The 15820-nt window shown below is 56.2% G+C and overlaps 2 protein-coding genes across 2 annotated transcripts; both read right to left on the reverse strand.

The window, feature by feature from the left end:
* Positions 1 to 7613: 7613 nt before the first annotated feature.
* CCDC8 (coiled-coil domain containing 8) lies at positions 7614 to 9602 on the reverse strand (the record flags this gene model as incomplete). Its single annotated transcript, XM_084257385.1, has 2 exons — positions 8198 to 9602; positions 7614 to 7882 (listed from the first exon to the last, which is right to left on the reverse strand). The coding sequence occupies exons 1-2, from the start codon at positions 9399 to 9401 to the stop codon at positions 7614 to 7616; spliced, it is 1473 nt and encodes a 490-aa protein (XP_084113511.1). The 5' UTR covers positions 9402 to 9602.
* Positions 9603 to 14968: 5366 nt separating this feature from the next.
* On the reverse strand, positions 14969 to 15580 carry PNMA8C (PNMA family member 8C; the record flags this gene model as incomplete). The annotated part of the gene is made up of 1 exon (XM_084256955.1): positions 14969 to 15580. The coding sequence occupies one exon, from the start codon at positions 15578 to 15580 to the stop codon at positions 14969 to 14971; it is 612 nt and encodes a 203-aa protein (XP_084113081.1).
* Between the last annotated feature and the right edge of the window lie 240 nt (positions 15581 to 15820).

Consider the following 15820-nt stretch of genomic DNA (forward strand, 5'->3'; position numbering starts at 1 on the left):
CTGTGTCTCACCGCGTCCCCAAGATGTGCACGCACAGCCGGCCCCCGCATTCTCCTGCGTCTTTGTGCTGCTGCGTTAACAGAAACTCCCCAAACTGATTAAGCGCCGCCACGTCTCGCCTGGGGGTCTGCGGCTTTGAGGTTTTAAGACGTGCTTCTTCCGCACCCCGCATCTCCCAGCTCGCCGTGCTTTCCCCTGGGGCGGCCTCCGCGTGCGGTGCGCGTGAGGGAGCCCTGCGGAGGCTGCACGTGCACGCAACCCCGCGAGGCACCTGCGCTGACCACACGCACCTGCCCCGCCGCTCGCCGGGCCCGCGGGCGCAGCCAAGCGCTGGGGCAGAATTTTGAGGGCAGCGGCGACACCTGCCGGCCACCACGTGAACTACAGCCCCCGGGTAGTTCGCCGCTTCCACCGTGATCCGCGAGGCCGACCTCTCCGTGGCGTTTCCGCTGTTTGCAGACATTAAAAAACAAAACAAATCCCACGCGAAAATCAACGCGGAGGTGGAAGTAAGGGTAATGGTGTGCCGTCGGCTCCCCAAATCTGAGAAGGGCAGCGCCCCAACGTGTGCACGCGCAGGCCCACACGAGTAAACCCGCTTATTTAAATGAAATCAGAATCTTCTTGATTTTCTTTCGACTCGTATGTTTTTCATTTAAAACTGTAATGACAATTATGTTTTTCATTAAAATCCTTAATGACAAATGTATTTCCAAATGTCTAAGTCCATAGGACATCGCTAAGGTAACAGGTTGTTTGGACCTGGTAGTAACCTGGGTAATAAACGAAATGCTGGAGGTTTCCTTGGAGCAGGTTTGGGGAAAGGAAGCCCGGAAAGCCCAGCCCTGGGAAGAATCAGACCCAGAGGCTGGGGGATGAAGGTGGGGGCACCTGAGCCCCCCGGCAGCCCAGCCTGAGCTGGGGTCCAAAGCCAGGGAGAGGTTCCCCGCCCTGCCAAATAGAAGCCACAGAAGGAGGGGTCCTAGTTAGGGGGTGCAGCTCACGCTAGTGAGCTCTTGATTGAAGTGTGACTTTCTCCAGCTGACTCCTGTTTTAGCCGCGTTTACCTGAAATCATGGGACCTGTAGGCCGGAAGAGGCAGGTTCCTTCTAGAAGTTTGTTTAACCCATGGGGAATTATGACCAGGCAAGAGTGTTGCGGTTTCTAGGGTTGAAAGCCCAGCCTCTTAGGGGCCCGGCAGGCTGGGAAGGGCAGTTTTGAAGGGATAAGGGGAGCTGAAGGGTTCCCCTGGGAACTGGGCTGGAAGACCTTGGGCAGATAAGGGAACCGCCTGTTGTTGAAACGGCCATAAAGCCCACCTGTGACCATTAAAGCTGAGGTATATTCTAGTCCCTATGCTTTCCAGAATTCAGAATATACATCAGCTTTAATGGCCACAGGTGTCCATTACGAAGCCCACAAGTCTGGAGTACTACAAAAAATGCTTCCAACTTCCTGGCCGTGCACTCTTGGCTGCCCTCTTCTCTCACAGGGTCATCAATAAATGCGCCCTTTCAACTTTCCACACTGGCTCTGGTGAATTCTCTCATCCTCCCTCGCTTCTGACTGTACCCAGTGCTTGCATAAATAAATAAATAAATCTTTTATTAAAAAAAGATTTATTTATGCCTACAAGAACTGGGGTACAGGCCAGAGGTGTGGGGGGTGAGAGGATTCACCAGAGACAGAGTGGGGAACAGAACAGGCAGACTGACTGAAATACACTGCTGACGGGAGCAGCAGGCGAGACTGGAGAGGTCTGCTGCGCCATGTGGGTATCTCCCTGGCTGGGGATCGAACTCGTGCTGCAGTGGCTGCGGACAGTGTTGCGATTTAACCCATTGTGCAACCAGGGAGGCTCTAGACCCCAACTGTTGTACCCATAAATAAATCTTAAACACAAGAATTTCCAGACCTCCAGCGAGAGGCTGCTGGGCTCCCTTGAACCTCGGCTTCAGGTTACAGAGGAGCGCCCTTTCCTTGACTCAGCTGGGCTCTCCTTCCCCTGTACTGAAGGGCAGACCCACACTCTTTAGTTCCTCCCTCGCCTGTCCAGAAGTTCCACCTCCCCATCCTAGCATGGGGAGTCTCCTCAGGGTAGCCCCAGCTCTGCCACCTCCCTGCCCTGTGACCCCAACTCTAAAACGGGAATAATGGGACCTACCTCATCCAGCAACTTGGAGAACCTGAGGTGATTGAGAATCTGCCCGACAGCACACAAACTCTGTTGGGGTGGGGTCTGGGGTTGCCTGGCTGGGAACCCACTATCTGAGCACCACTCCATCAAAGGGGCCGGTCACCACCATCTCTTTGGGGAAACTTGTCAAAGAACAGAGCAACAAGGGGTGAAGTCACAGAGGCTGGGACTGGAAGCTTATCTGCCGCCTAGTTGCTGTGTGACTTGGGGAAATCAAACACCCTCTCTGAACCTCGCTTTCTTCCATTTGGGCTGGGTCTCAGCTAGCTGTTGGTGTAGAGCTCTGGTGTGGGGGGTGCTGGGGCTGCAAGAGCAGGGATGCGAATTACTGTCAGGCCTAGGTCAGGAAATGGCAGAGGCGCTGATTAGACATTTGTTGGGTCAGCGCGCCCTCTAGTGGGAGGAAGGGGTGTTTGCAGGTGGGCTGAATTGACTCCATCTTGCACCGCAGACTCCATCTTGCTCAACTTTTAACTTGTGAAGACCCGGTCCTGACCGGCAGAATCTGGTTCTCTGCTTAACACGGACTTCTCTCTGCACTGTCCAGAAATATTTTTTTTCTATTAATTAAAGTCACCTTAACCCCAAGCCAGTGAACTGTAAGAAATGCCATCTATAAGCAATTCTAATCCTCAGTAAGCAATTTTGCAATCCCACCCTACATACATACACGCCTCTTTTTTCGTTAAAGACCCCAGTGGGACACAATTAAGGGGTACTGCCTGAATAGGTACTCCAAGATTTACAAATCTAGGGCCTCAAACATCCATATAAGAAAACAGCGTTGTTTTATTTTATTTATTTTTAAAGATATATTTATTTATGCATACAAGAACTGGGTGTAGAGGCAGGAATGACCACAGTGCAGGTTTTCTATGATCCAGCAGACCGGGTAAAGGAGGAGTCAGAGTCCTCAGTGGTTTTGCAGGGTTTTATTGGGATTTCCAGGTACACAGCAGGCAGGGGCGCAGGCCTCTCAGCCCCCAGCAAGTCTTCACTTTGGGCTCTCTGGCCTTCTCTCACATTCTCTCTGCTCTTCTCATGGCTCTGCTTCTCTCTCGGCTTCTGCTGGTGTCCCCATGATGCCACCCTTAAAAAAAAAAAAATCCCAGTCTCAGCCCAGGTGAATCCCATCTACCTATGCTCACACCCAACTCCAGGTGCCCGCCATCAGGCATGCATTCAGGACCGCAAGGATCCATCATTATCCTGATGGCGGGAGGGCAGAAAAGCCTGATAGCTTTTACCTTACCCTACACTGGGGTACAGGCCAGAGGTGTGGGGTGTGAGAGGATCCACCAGAGACAGAGCGGGGAACAGAACAGGCTGATTGACCGAAATACACTGCTGAGGGGAGCAGTGGGCGAAAAGGAGAGGTCTGCTGCACCCTGTGGGTCAGCTCCCCGGGGGGATAGCTTCATAGTGTTGCGTCTTAACCCCTTGCGCCACCAGGAAGCCCCTTCTAGAACCTTTTTTTATCATCAACCCCAATCCTCCAGGCGTGGCAGGTGGCTTCTCTGAGGCTGAGGCCAAGGCACCCCCAGGGTGAAGGCCTCCTTACCTCCCTCCCTCCTCCATTGCTGAGACCCCATCCTGATCAAGGACAAGGAACCCCCTACCCCCAAATCCCCGGGTGTGTACCAGGTCTTAGAATAGCCCAAGAGAGGAAAAAGGGTTGGGGGACAGAAGGTCAGAAGGGAACCCCTCCTACCAACGCCAAAGGCAAGACCAGGATCCGCTGTGCCCACGGTGCCCACCAGGGGGCGCTCCAGACAGCTGGTTAAGGCGCGGCCCGCGGGGCAGGCACACAGCGTGACCCTATTGCACGCTGGAGTCGGGGGCAGAGAATCAACACAAATTATAACAACAATGTTTTTATAGGTTGGTCTTACTATATCCCGGGCACCGTTTGTAGCGATCGGATTGTTTTAACACAACTTCAGGCTGACTGTTCACGTTTTACAGATGACAAAACCGAGGCTCAGAGGGGCTGGAAGGGAGGGAACATACAGAATGTCCTACTCCGGGGCCCCCTCACAAGGGCGGGCCCCCCCACAACGCTTCCTGACCATGAAGCCCAGGTCACCTCTCCAAACCCCTATCCAATCTCGCCCCCCACCCGCAGGCTGACCTCTGCCCAGTCGGCGGACTCCGAGCGCTTTCGGAGTCTGGGCAGGTGCTAGACCGCCTGGGAGGGAAGAGTTGGGGGCAGCAGCCGCCCCCCTCGCGTGACCCGCACCCCGACGGGACCGGGGAGAAAGCCCCACGGCGGCTGTGCCCGCCGCGACCACTAGGCGGCGCTCCAGGACCGCTGCTTCCAGGTGAGCAGGCGAAGGTGCTTCCCTTGCGCTCAGGGTGCTCTGCACCCGCCCAGCACCTTAGGGTGCCAAAACTTCCCCTGGTCCCTCAACTCCGGGCTGTGGAATGGGAACAATTCTGTAGGGCAGGGGTCCAGCTGGTGAGGTCCTGGGGTCAGCGATATTAGCACCTCCTAGGAACTTGATAGAAACGCAGTGTGACTCGCCCCCACCCCAGGCCTGCTGGATCCCCTGGGCTTGGATCCCCTGGGCTCTGGTTTTAAAAGCCTCCCAGATGATTCTAACGCACAACTAGTTTGAGAAGCCCTGTTGTGGGCCCTCGGGTAGCAGCTCTCACTGCCCGGGAGGGAGGGGGACACACTGAATTCATCTGGGAAGCTGTAGGAATAGGGGTGCCCTGGGCAGACCTGTCACTGACACTCCCCAGAGCACGGGCTGGCCAGGGAGTGCTCCAAAGCTTCCAGGGCATCTGGGGGCCCAGACAGGGCTGAGATGTCTTTAAAGACTTGGCCACGGCTGACATGGGCCAGGAAGGAGAGGAGAAGCCGTCTCCTGGGGCTGGTTTGAGCACAAATGTGGCCTTCAATCCTCTCAGCCATCCTGGGAGGAAAGTTCTGTTAGGACCCAGCACGCGTGAGTAAGTGGAGGCCCAGAGAGGTGAAGCAAGCAGCCCAAGGTCACACAGCATCAGTGTCAGTGCAGGGGTGAGCCGGGCCGCCCATTCCTGTCCCTGCTCACACTGTGCCCCCAAGTTTCCTCTTTTCCTGAAACACCACCTGGGGCTTGGGGTGGGGGCCCAGGAAGTCCCCTCTATGGTGGAGTGCTGTCTCTCCCCTCCTTGTGTTTTGCTGTTTTCTAAGTCGGTGATGGTGAGGGACAGCTGGGCCAGTCCAGATGAAGGCTGTTTGGAGTCAAAACTTGGTTTTTTTCGCGGGCTTCTGCGGTGGGAGAGAGATTAAGGGCCGAGAAGGGATGTGAGGTTGAGGGGTGAAAGAATTCACCAGCGACAGTATAGAAGGTAGAAAAGGCAGGTTTATTGAATTGCTGCAGAGAAGCAGGGGCAAGATGAAAAAAAGTGTTTGGCTACCAAAAGAAAAGTTTGGCTCTTTCTCACACTCTGAGTTTGTAGGCTCTAAGGTTGAAGACACAAGCCCTGACTAATAAAGTCTTGGCAGTGATTAGTCTGAATTTTTTTTTTTAAGATTTATTTATGCATTCAAGAACTGGGGTACAAGCCAGAGGTGGGGGGGGGGCGGAGAGGATTCACCAGAGACAGAGTGGGGAACAGAACAAGCAGACTGACCGAAGTACACTGCTGAGGGGAGCAGCGGGGGAGACAGGAGAGGTCTGCTGCGCCATGTGGGTAGCTCCCTGGCTGGGGATTGAACTCGCGCTGCAGTGTCTGGCAATAGCTTGATAGCACTCTGTCTTTAAGTCCTGCGCCACCAGGTAGGCCCAGTTCTGCGTTTTTTCACATTTAGAATTTGTATCAGCTTTTAACGGTCACAGATGGGCTTTAAGGCCCTGTCTCAGAGCAATCTGTTGGTTCCCTTATGGCCCAAGGTCCGGAGCCTGGTTCCCAGGGCACTTCTTCCGTTGTCCTCTCAGTTCAAAACTTCCCTTCCCAGCTTCCCCGTGAGGGGCCAGGAGAGACTGAGCTTTTAGCCCTATACATTCCAACAGTTTCCTCCCTGAAAATCTGGTTGGGCTTGAAATTATAACCCCACGGGCTGCATTGGGCTGCATTGGGGGACCCCGTAAATTCCATCTGAAACTTTCTTCAGTTCCCAAGTGGCTCAGGTTACCCCAGGGATCTGTCAGCCCCTGGGGGAGGCCTCGCTGCTCCCCACTGCTGGGGCCTAGGAGGACAGGAGGGGTGGGGGGGGGACAGAGCTGCAGGAGCTCCTGTCTTTCCAGGTGTTTCTCCCCACCTCTGCTCTTCCACCTTCCTGCCACCCCATAGGTCTCGGACCCAGGTCACTCTTCTCCATGGGCTGCAGCCAGGGCAGCCCCCATTTGCACCCCCAGCCAAGCATCCAACACTGAGACTGCCCAGCCAAGTCTGTCCCTCCCCCGGGGTCCACACCTCGGGGTCCACACTTTGTCTTCCTTTCACACCCCTGGCTGTGAACCAAATGTAGCTCAAGGTGTGACACTCCGGGGGGGCGGGGGGGGCGGGAAAGCCTGTCCTTTAGTTACAAGGGAAAAAAGGAAGAAACTCAGGCCAGAAACTCAGGCGGAGACAGGCTGGCCATCGGCTCCACGAATTCCCTTTTCTCCTGCCTTCTTCAAGGCTGCGCTTGGTCATCTGATGGGCACTGGTGGGGCCTGCCCAATCACAGCCCGCGACAGCCCCGCTCCCCTGCCCCCCACCCCCAGCTTTTTGGCTTGTCCCTACGGCAAGGATTTTTTCATGTCTCCAGTGGCCAAGCTGCCCTCAGCAAATATCTGCGGGCCTTGAGCCAAAGAGACCCTGAGCCCCACAGCTGCGCTGGCAAATCACAGCCCTGGCCCAGAATCTGCACTTTGGACACGATTCCCAGAAGCTTCTCGGGCGCTCCTTGAGCAAGGTCGGAGTGTGTGTAAAGGGCGGCTCTGGACCGGGCCAGCCAGCAGAACCCCAGGGCGGCAGGCGGTGACCTCACCCAGATGGAGGGTGGGGTGAAGACGCCCGGGGCCCGGATCTTCAGTGGCCAAGCGCAAAGCCAAGAAATGAGTTTGTAAACGTTTTTATTGGCATGTGGGCGCACGCCCCCCCTTTAAGGTTCAAGGGGGCAGTCCATGTGAAGTATGCAGGCGAAAGGGGGGCCTGGAAAGGAATGTCTCCACCCCCCCCCTTCTCAAGCACCTCGAGTGGCAGTGGAGGGCCATGTGCCCCCTGTATGGGTTTCTTTACATTCCTCGGGCTGCTATAAAAAAAATCTATTAAAAAAAAAAAAATCAATGCAGGACAGAGTTTAACAAGAAGAGGAAGAGGGGTGTCGGCTGGCGATGAGGGCCGTGCTTCACCCTCCCTCCAGCTCATTTTCAAGGGCAGAGGCAGAAAGGGCAGCTCTGTCCCAGGGTGGGGAGGGGGGGTCCCACGGCCCACCCTCACCTCACAGCGGGTCTTCCTGCTCTCCCTGCTCCACTTCTGCTCTAGCCTCAGCCCTCAGCACCCTGAGGCTCCTGGCCTCGCCTGCCCTGGGGGCCCTCCTGGGCAGAGCCGGCACCCGGGGCTTGTGCCAGAAGGCTCTCCGGCGCTTGTGAAACCAGGAAAAGCGTCCCGGGGTCTGGAACCTCACTGTCTTGACCTGTTTCCGAGCCCTAGCTCCTGGAGGAGCCCTGGGAACCCCCTGGGCAGCCGAGGCTTCAGCTTCCTGGACAGCTGGGGCCTCTGCCCTCTGATGAGATGCAGCTCCTGGCCCCCGGTCAGTCGCAGCCGCTGTCCCATCAGACGCAGCCGCTCCCCCCTCCACAGTGGAGGCCCCTTCCCTCCGGTTATCTGGCCTCTGGACAGCTGGGGTCTCTGAGCCCTGGTCAGCTACAGGCTCTGGCCTCTGGACAGCAGGGGTCTCTGAGCCCTGGTCAGCTACAGGCTCTGGCCTCTGGACAGCTGGGGTCTCTGAGCCCTGGTCAGCTACAGGCTCTGGCCTCTGGACAGCTGGGGTCTCTGAGCCCTGGTCAGCTACAGGCTCTGGACTCTGGACAGCAGGGGTCTCTGAGCCCTGGTCAGCTACAGGCTCTGGCCTCTGGACAGCTGGGGTCTCTGTGCCCTGGTCAGCTACAGCCTCTACCCTCTGACTATCCACACCCTCTGCCCCCTGGACAGCTATGGCCTCTTCCCTCTGATTATCTGTAGGATCTGCCCTCTGGACAGTTGGGTCCAGGACTCCCTGGTCAGCTACAGCCTCTACCCTGTGATTATCTGCAGCCTCTGCCCCCTGGACAGCCATGGCCTCTGCCATCTGGTTATCCACAGCCTCTGCCCTCTGGTTATCCACAGCTTCTGCCCCGGGGTCAGGGGGGACATCTGCCCCCTGGGCCAGGGATGTTGCCTCCTCCTTTCTGCGGCGCCGGAAGGAGGCCCAGTTGATCTTGGGCCTCCACCGTCGTGGGGGCGGCTCAGGCACCCGCCCATCGACTCCATTTCCCGCGTCATTCTGCGGGCTGGCACCGCCGGGCAGCGATGCCCCCTCCCTCTCCACTGCTGCGGGCGCCGGCCGGTTCTCGCCCACCACGGGGCCGGACCGCGGCGCCCAGCCCTTCACCCTGCGCTTCAGCTTCCCCCAGGACACCTGGCTGACATACTCCCGCCACCTGTCCGCCTTGGACAGCTGGGGTGCCAGGCTGTCCTCGAACATGGGCACTGGCAGGGGCACGCGGCGGCGGACGGGCTGGACGTTGGGCTTCTTCTCCCCTCGCCGCAGGAAGGCCTCCACCAGCTCCTCGTCGTCCTCGCTCTCCACGTCGCTCCCCAGAAATTTGCTGCCCAAGTAGCTGACGGGCATCCTGCGCGGCCTCCGGCCCCGCCCCGCGCCTCCCCGGCCCTCTGCGCCCCGGCCTCTGGAGGTCTCGAAGTCGCTGAACTCGCTGTCGCTGGCATTGCTGCTGTCATAGGTGCCCACGACCAGCCGGGGGGGCGGGGTCTCCACCTGCTGGACTCTCCTCCTCACTCGGGGCTCCTTGGGTTTTTTGGGGGGCTGAGGCGGGTGGGGGGTGCTCTTCTCGATGATGCGGGCCACATCCTCGAGGGTGCGGCCTTCTTCCTCCAGAAACTGGGTGAGCCGCTCGCGAAATTCGGCCTCTTTGGTCGCGGGCTTGGAGATGACCCTCCAGACGCCCCCGGCCAGCCTGACCTCCCGCGGGATGAGCAGGTAGTCCACGTCCTCCCCGATCTGCAGCATCCCCACCGTGGAGTCCTCCTCCCTGCGGAACACCTTGCCGATCTTCTTAAAGGTCCCCACGGGCTTCAAGGCTTCCACGAGGACGTCCAAATCCACGTCTTTGCAGACATCCGGGACGCTCCAGAGGATCAAGCAGTCGGGGGACGGGAGGAACCCCCAGGGGAACCAGCCCCCCACATGGCTTTTCTCGAGGGTCTTTAAGATCTCCAGGGTGAAACCTGGGGTGGGGGGGCAAGGACCCCAAACGTCACGAAGCTCTGGGCTTGGCGGTGGGGGTGGGGTGCAAGCCGCGCCGGCCCGCGGAGTCTCCGCTCCAGCCGGGACCCACCAGCACCGCCCAGTTTCCCTGCCTGCAAAGTTCGGTCTCGATCAGGTCCGGCTCCCTCCCCGAGGGCTTGTGGGAATCAATCCCCGGGATGCTTACGTGAGCCGGGAGGAGGTCAAAGCCCACCGCAGGCTGGAGCCGTAGCGTCCCAGCTCCAAGCTGGGGCGCACGGAGTGCCCGTGGTTCTTTCTGCCCCAGGCACCGGGGACGCGCCTGGAACTCGGGAGCGGACTTCACAAAGGCGTCTCTGCCGAGGCTATTCAATATGGCCGAGGCGCTGGAGGCCGCAGCCCAGCCCCCCAGGAGGGTCTCCCGCCCCTAGGCAGCCTGCCACCGCGTCGAAGCCTGACCTTGACGCGCCTCCCGCCTCTCCAGCCCCGCGCTCAGCGCCTGCCTCTGAGAGCAAGGGCAGGAAGTTCCTCCTCGCCCTCCCCTTGGTGAGGCCCACCTTCTCCCTTCTCATCTTACACTCCGCGACTCGCGAAGACTGACAGGGGGGCTGTCCACTCTCTATGGGGCGGCCTCGCTCCCCTCCCCACTAGGGTGTGGCTGCGCCCCGGGCCTCACTGGGGCCACCGCTTCCAAGCGGAATGGGAATGCTCGCGAGGCCCACGTCAGCACCTTTCCAGAGAAAGACAGCAGTTCTCAAATCTGCCATCCAGAAAGTGAGGGGTCCAGCCTGGCCAGGGGCAGGCCTTTTGATAGCACCGTCATTATCATATCGATATCTATCTGTATCTGTAATGGCACTTCTACTACCACTCTAAACTTCTTTGGTACCTGCTCTTCTTACCTATATATCCACAGGTATGGGTAGAGAAATTGGTAGAGAAACCAGGATCATATCACACCAGTTCCTAGCCTGGGATTCACAGTAGGTGCTCAATAAATATTTTTAGGGAGATGAAATTTTATGGTCTCTTCTTAGAGTGAAGCACTATGCAGCAATGAAAAAGGAAGAGCCAGAGATATTCAAATCTCACAGGGCCCTTCCTGAGTCCTAGACACCATTTTAAGTGCTTTCTACAAATCAACCCATGAAATATCCCCATAACAGAAGACAGGTAATAGGGGGATCATTCCCACTTTATAGCCAGGAAGTAAAAACACTTGCTTAAGGGCTGCACAGCCGGAAAGAGACTGAGCCTGGATTTGAATCTAGAACAGTCTGGTGTGTGTCTGTAGACCAAAAGATCTCAACGTGTCCATCTGCTAAACACACCTATAAGCACTATGGCCATCTGCAGATGTTTCTGGGGAGGGAAATGGGGGGAGACATCTGAATTTTCACCCTAGCGTCTTTTGGACTGCTTGGATTTTTAGCAATCACAAATAAATCAAAGGACCTCAGAATCTATCACAAACACGATGGACCAGGAGCCAGGGAGCCAGGGTTTGCGTCCACATGGGCATTAGTAATAGTAACATTTAACTTGCACCAAGGGTTTCCTTTGGCCCAAAACCTGGAGATATGCCGAATGGGTCTGTTATAAGTTCTCAGAGCTAGGTGGTCAGGGAGTACCTTGGGTAGCATCTTCTTACAGATGGGGAAACTGAGGCTGGTCTAAATTTACACAGATCTCCAGGTGGAGGGTGTAATATTTGCACCCCATTTGGGTGCCAGAATAAATGTCCAGTCAGTGAAGTCAGAGGCCAGATTGGAGGCGGGTGCAGACGTGTCTCTGAGAGTCTTCAGTTTTTCCTTGGAAGTTGCCTGCTGATCCTTCTTTCTTTGGAGGCCAGGAAAAGAATGTTCTAAGAAGGTGCCTTCCCTCCCTTATATCCTCTTTCAGGGTCTCCCACCCTACAAGCTCAATTGAAACATTTCGATGCTAAACTACTGGTTGGATTGTTTTGTACCAATCAGTTCATTAACCATTTTATATTTGACTAGCTAATGAGCTGGGCTTGAACCTGATTGGTCCATTTAGCTTGTACCTGATTGGTCCATTTTACAATCCAGGCAGCAAATATAAAAGGGAAGGCTTGGTGCCTGCACAGATCTGATGTGCCCTGAGGCACATCTGGTCTAAGAGTTTTGGCTGAGGAGTTAGGGAATCATAAAACCCTATCTCTCAAGAGTTGGGAAGATATGAGTAAATTAGTATGAACTCATTCGCCCAATGCCTGGAATACAAGCAGCTTTTACTCTTTACTCCACATAAATTGTTACACCTTTCCCATTAGCCCCTGATGCCTACAGGCTGGGAGAGAGCTGTGCTTTGGGTTCTCTTGGTCATGAACTCTGACTATGTTCCCTTAAAAATAGGCATCCTGGGGCCTCCCCTGGTGGCGCAGTGGTTGAGCACTGGGCTGCGAGTCTGCCCGCAGCCTCTGAGGCGCCGGTTCATTCCCTGGCCGCCGGCGAGGGTCCCACAAAAATAAATAAATAAATAAATAAATAAATAAATAGGCATCCTGAACAAACTTCAGACCACCCACTGGCAGTGGTTTTGCATTTTTTTTTTAGCAATCAGTTTTTCCCAATTAAATCTCACGTGGATTTCCCCAACATGTCAAAGAGAAGACTAGGTTAGCATACATTTGTTTCAGAAGTTCATCATTGTATAATATAACATCAACCACTGAGAACAATGAAGAGTTTTAACTGAACCCATTCTTGAAACTGGGGTTTACAAAGGCCAGCTGCTGCCTTCCATCAGCCAGCACTCCCAATCTACTTGGGAATTTTCATTTGGGGTTTACTATGCCAGCAATGTCTCAACTCCCACAGATGACTAACTTCAGATGGCAACAATTTTGCCCATCAGTGGGCATAGCAATCTCAGGAGAGTCATCAACTGGTCCAGAAAAACGACAAAGAAAATTGGTAGGAGATTTGGGTTGAATAGGTAACACAGATTCATGTTGTGTATCACAGATATGAATGCTGTATGGGAAACACCCCAAACCCACAATAAACACAAATACAATCTTAATACTGTAATGCAGTGATAAGAAATGTCACACTGTTCTTGCTGTTGTACAGCGACTGCAGATGGGAGAACAGCATGCAACAGATGTGCCTGAGCTTTGTGTGGCTTTATTTAAGCTCAGACCCCACAGCACATATTCTGTGAGGGACTTCGCCAGCTGGAAAATTACAAGAAATGATCAGTAGAGAACCACAGATTTCTAGACCTTAACTGCTCTTGCGAGAAGTTCAAAAGTAGGTGTGGGGATAGCAGGAAGATTTTTTTCCCAACCATTGCACAAAGGAGAGGGTTGTTGAGGCTCACAGAAGAACTGGTTTGGGAAATGGACAGAAATCAGAATCTTCCAGGTTTTAGGTTTCCTCCCGGGTCTTGACACTTGTTGAGAACGCAAGGACCTGATGGGAGTTTCTGACTGCAGGAAGATGGGTCCCTTGCCTCACCCTGGCTGCCAAGGTGGAGCCTTTCGGTTCTGCTGGAGGGCAGCGTGGGGTAGCCTTGCAGATATAACATGGAACTCACATACATGATTGATATCTACCACAGAAATACATGGAGTCTCCACTGGCCGAGTCTCCACTGACTCGGCTGAGTCAGAACCTGAGTGTGGTGTGAATTATATGTTTGAAAAGAAATTCAACTCAAACCTTGGGTGATCCTTGAACTTCTGGAAGTTTGCAAATTCCCAAGCCAGATCCCCCTGAACAAGAGCCCTCTCTCCCAGGGACAAGGGGGTTGTATGGCCAGCACCCGACCATCCATTCCAATTTCAACTGATTTTGCTGTTTGGTTTTCACCATCACGGGGGATTCATGGGAATGCTGTTCATCCATAACTCTTGAAGATGATCTTTGAGTTATTATTCCCTGGAAGCCTTGTCTTGGTTCTTTGGAGAGTGGAGCACACCCCCTCCTTCCGAATCAGAGCCTCCTGGGTTTAATTTGGAGACTGGCACACCCTCCCCGGTGCCAGCCAGAGCAGAAGGGACCACCTCTGACCACCCCGTAGGAGTGATCCAGTGTTTCTAGAGCAGCGCCGACCCCTTATATGTTGTCACACGGGCAGTGAGTTGACCAGACCAGCCATGGCTTTTGGTTCCCCATGCGAAACACCAGGGCCGCCCATTAAGTGTGTGCCAGGGCGACATTCGGGGTATATCCTCTTAAAAGTAAAAAAAACAAAACAAACAAACAGCAAAAAACCCAGCTCTACACGTTGCAATAATAGCATTTCCAGCAGGACCCAAAGTTACAGGGCTGTGCCTCCGCCCCCCATTGCACCCTCTCACACACACCCCACCAGAGGCTGTCTTCAACTTCAGGACGCAAATGACGGCCCAGGGGCCTTTCTCCGAGCGGGGTTCTCCTTGACACGTTCTTGCTGCGTGCTTTCCCTCAACTCGGATAAGTGGCCTTCTGCAAACACTTGGGATTCTAGGCCCGGCGACTCTGCTTCCATTTCCGCAAACGCACTCTTGCGCAGGCGCAGGGGCGGCCCGCGGTCTCCATGGCAACGGCGACGCGCCCCTGGGCTCCGGCTCCTACTGAGGCTGCGCGGTTGCTCCTGCGGGGTCTCTGGGTTTGCCGGTCTCGGACCTTGCACGTTGTTTGTGGGTCTTGAAGACCCTGCCTCACGCAGAAGTTACCCTCAGCCACTCATAGGGCCCCACACTCTCAGGTGTTACCTCCACACTCTCAAGTGTTGCCCACAACTCAAATATTACCCAGTGGAACGCATCTCACCCTCTGGAGGTCCCCATGCCTCCTTAGATATCTAATAGGAGTGCCTCGAGGGCGAGTGGGAGGGTCTACCGCGCTCTCTACTCACCAGCCATTACATCTACTCAACGGTGCTCGCGCACACTCAGAGGTACCCGAGAGGTGACCCATCGCGGATGCCACGGAGGCGGGGACAATGTTGGGTTTGCTTCCCGGCCTCCCCGGCCCCCATCACGGTGGCGGGACAGGGCGGGCGTGCAGTAAAGCCCTGCAGAATGCATGGATGACTGAATGATCCACACTCAGCCAGAGTGAACCACCTCCACTCAGAGGTAACCCACAAGTTAGCTCAGCTGAAAACACCCACCTTCCCCCCCGCAGGCGTTACCTGAGCTCACCCAGGTGACACCCGTTCTTACTCTAAGTTACCGGCTCACGTTAAGGCAGCACCATCCTTTTGCCCACCTTATCCACACTCGCTCGCATTCCCCAGACTTCCTGAAAGGGCACCCACCCTCCCACGGTCGTCACCCACATCCATTGAGACGACACCCCCCTCAGCCAGCCGCCCCGCGCCCGCCCCACGTCACCTCAAGGCTTGTCAGACGCGTGGTGGCGTCGCCGGCTTTTCTTGTGCTGCTTCTTGCCCCTTTTGCCCTCTCCGGCCTTGCTCTCTTTCTCCGCCAGGCCCAAAGGCGGCACCCCGCGCACCCCGGCAGGGGATCCGGCCCCCGGCTTCTCCCCGGGCCCCGGCGCACAGCCCTGGGTGGCCGGCGGCTCCCGCGGGCCCGGCGCGGACGGGCCCAGCTCCTGCCTGAGGACGCGGGCCACGTCCTCCACCGTCCGGCCCTCGCGCTGCAGGAAGAGGTTCAGCTTGGTGAGGAAGGCGACGTCCTGCCTCGGGGGCATGTAGACCACTCGCCACAGGCCGCCCTGGCCCTGGATCTCCCTGGGAATCGCGGCGTAGTCGATGTCTTCCGCCAGCCGGATGATGGCCGCCTTGGTCCTCTCTTCCTCCAGAAAGGCCTTTCCGGCCACTTCGAACTTGCCCAGAGGCGCTAGGGGCGCCCTTATGATCTCTTCAAACTCCTCGTGGTTGCAGTCCTCGGGGATGCCCAGGATCATCAGGGACTTGTGACTGTCCACCCCGAGGGCCTGGCACCCGTGCTCCAGCAGCGCGATGTCCTTCGCGCCGAACAGCATCTTGCCCAGCTCCCGGAGGCAGCAGTAGGCCTGCCGGCGCGTGCCCGCCCCGCCCCGCCCCGGGGGCCCTGAGAAGGATCCAGGATGCCGGGTCCCCTTGCGAAGGCCGAAGGCCGAGAGCGCGGCCTCGCCGGCCCACTTTGCCCAGCCCAGTCAAGGAGGCCCAGGTCCTACCCCGGCTGGCACCGCGGCTTCCGATCCCTGCGACGTGGCCTCCCCTGAAAGCTCTGGGACTCCTCG

This window comes from Talpa europaea (assembly GCF_964194135.1).
Source record: "Talpa europaea genome assembly, chromosome: 16".
Taxonomy (NCBI): domain Eukaryota; kingdom Metazoa; phylum Chordata; class Mammalia; order Eulipotyphla; family Talpidae; genus Talpa; species Talpa europaea.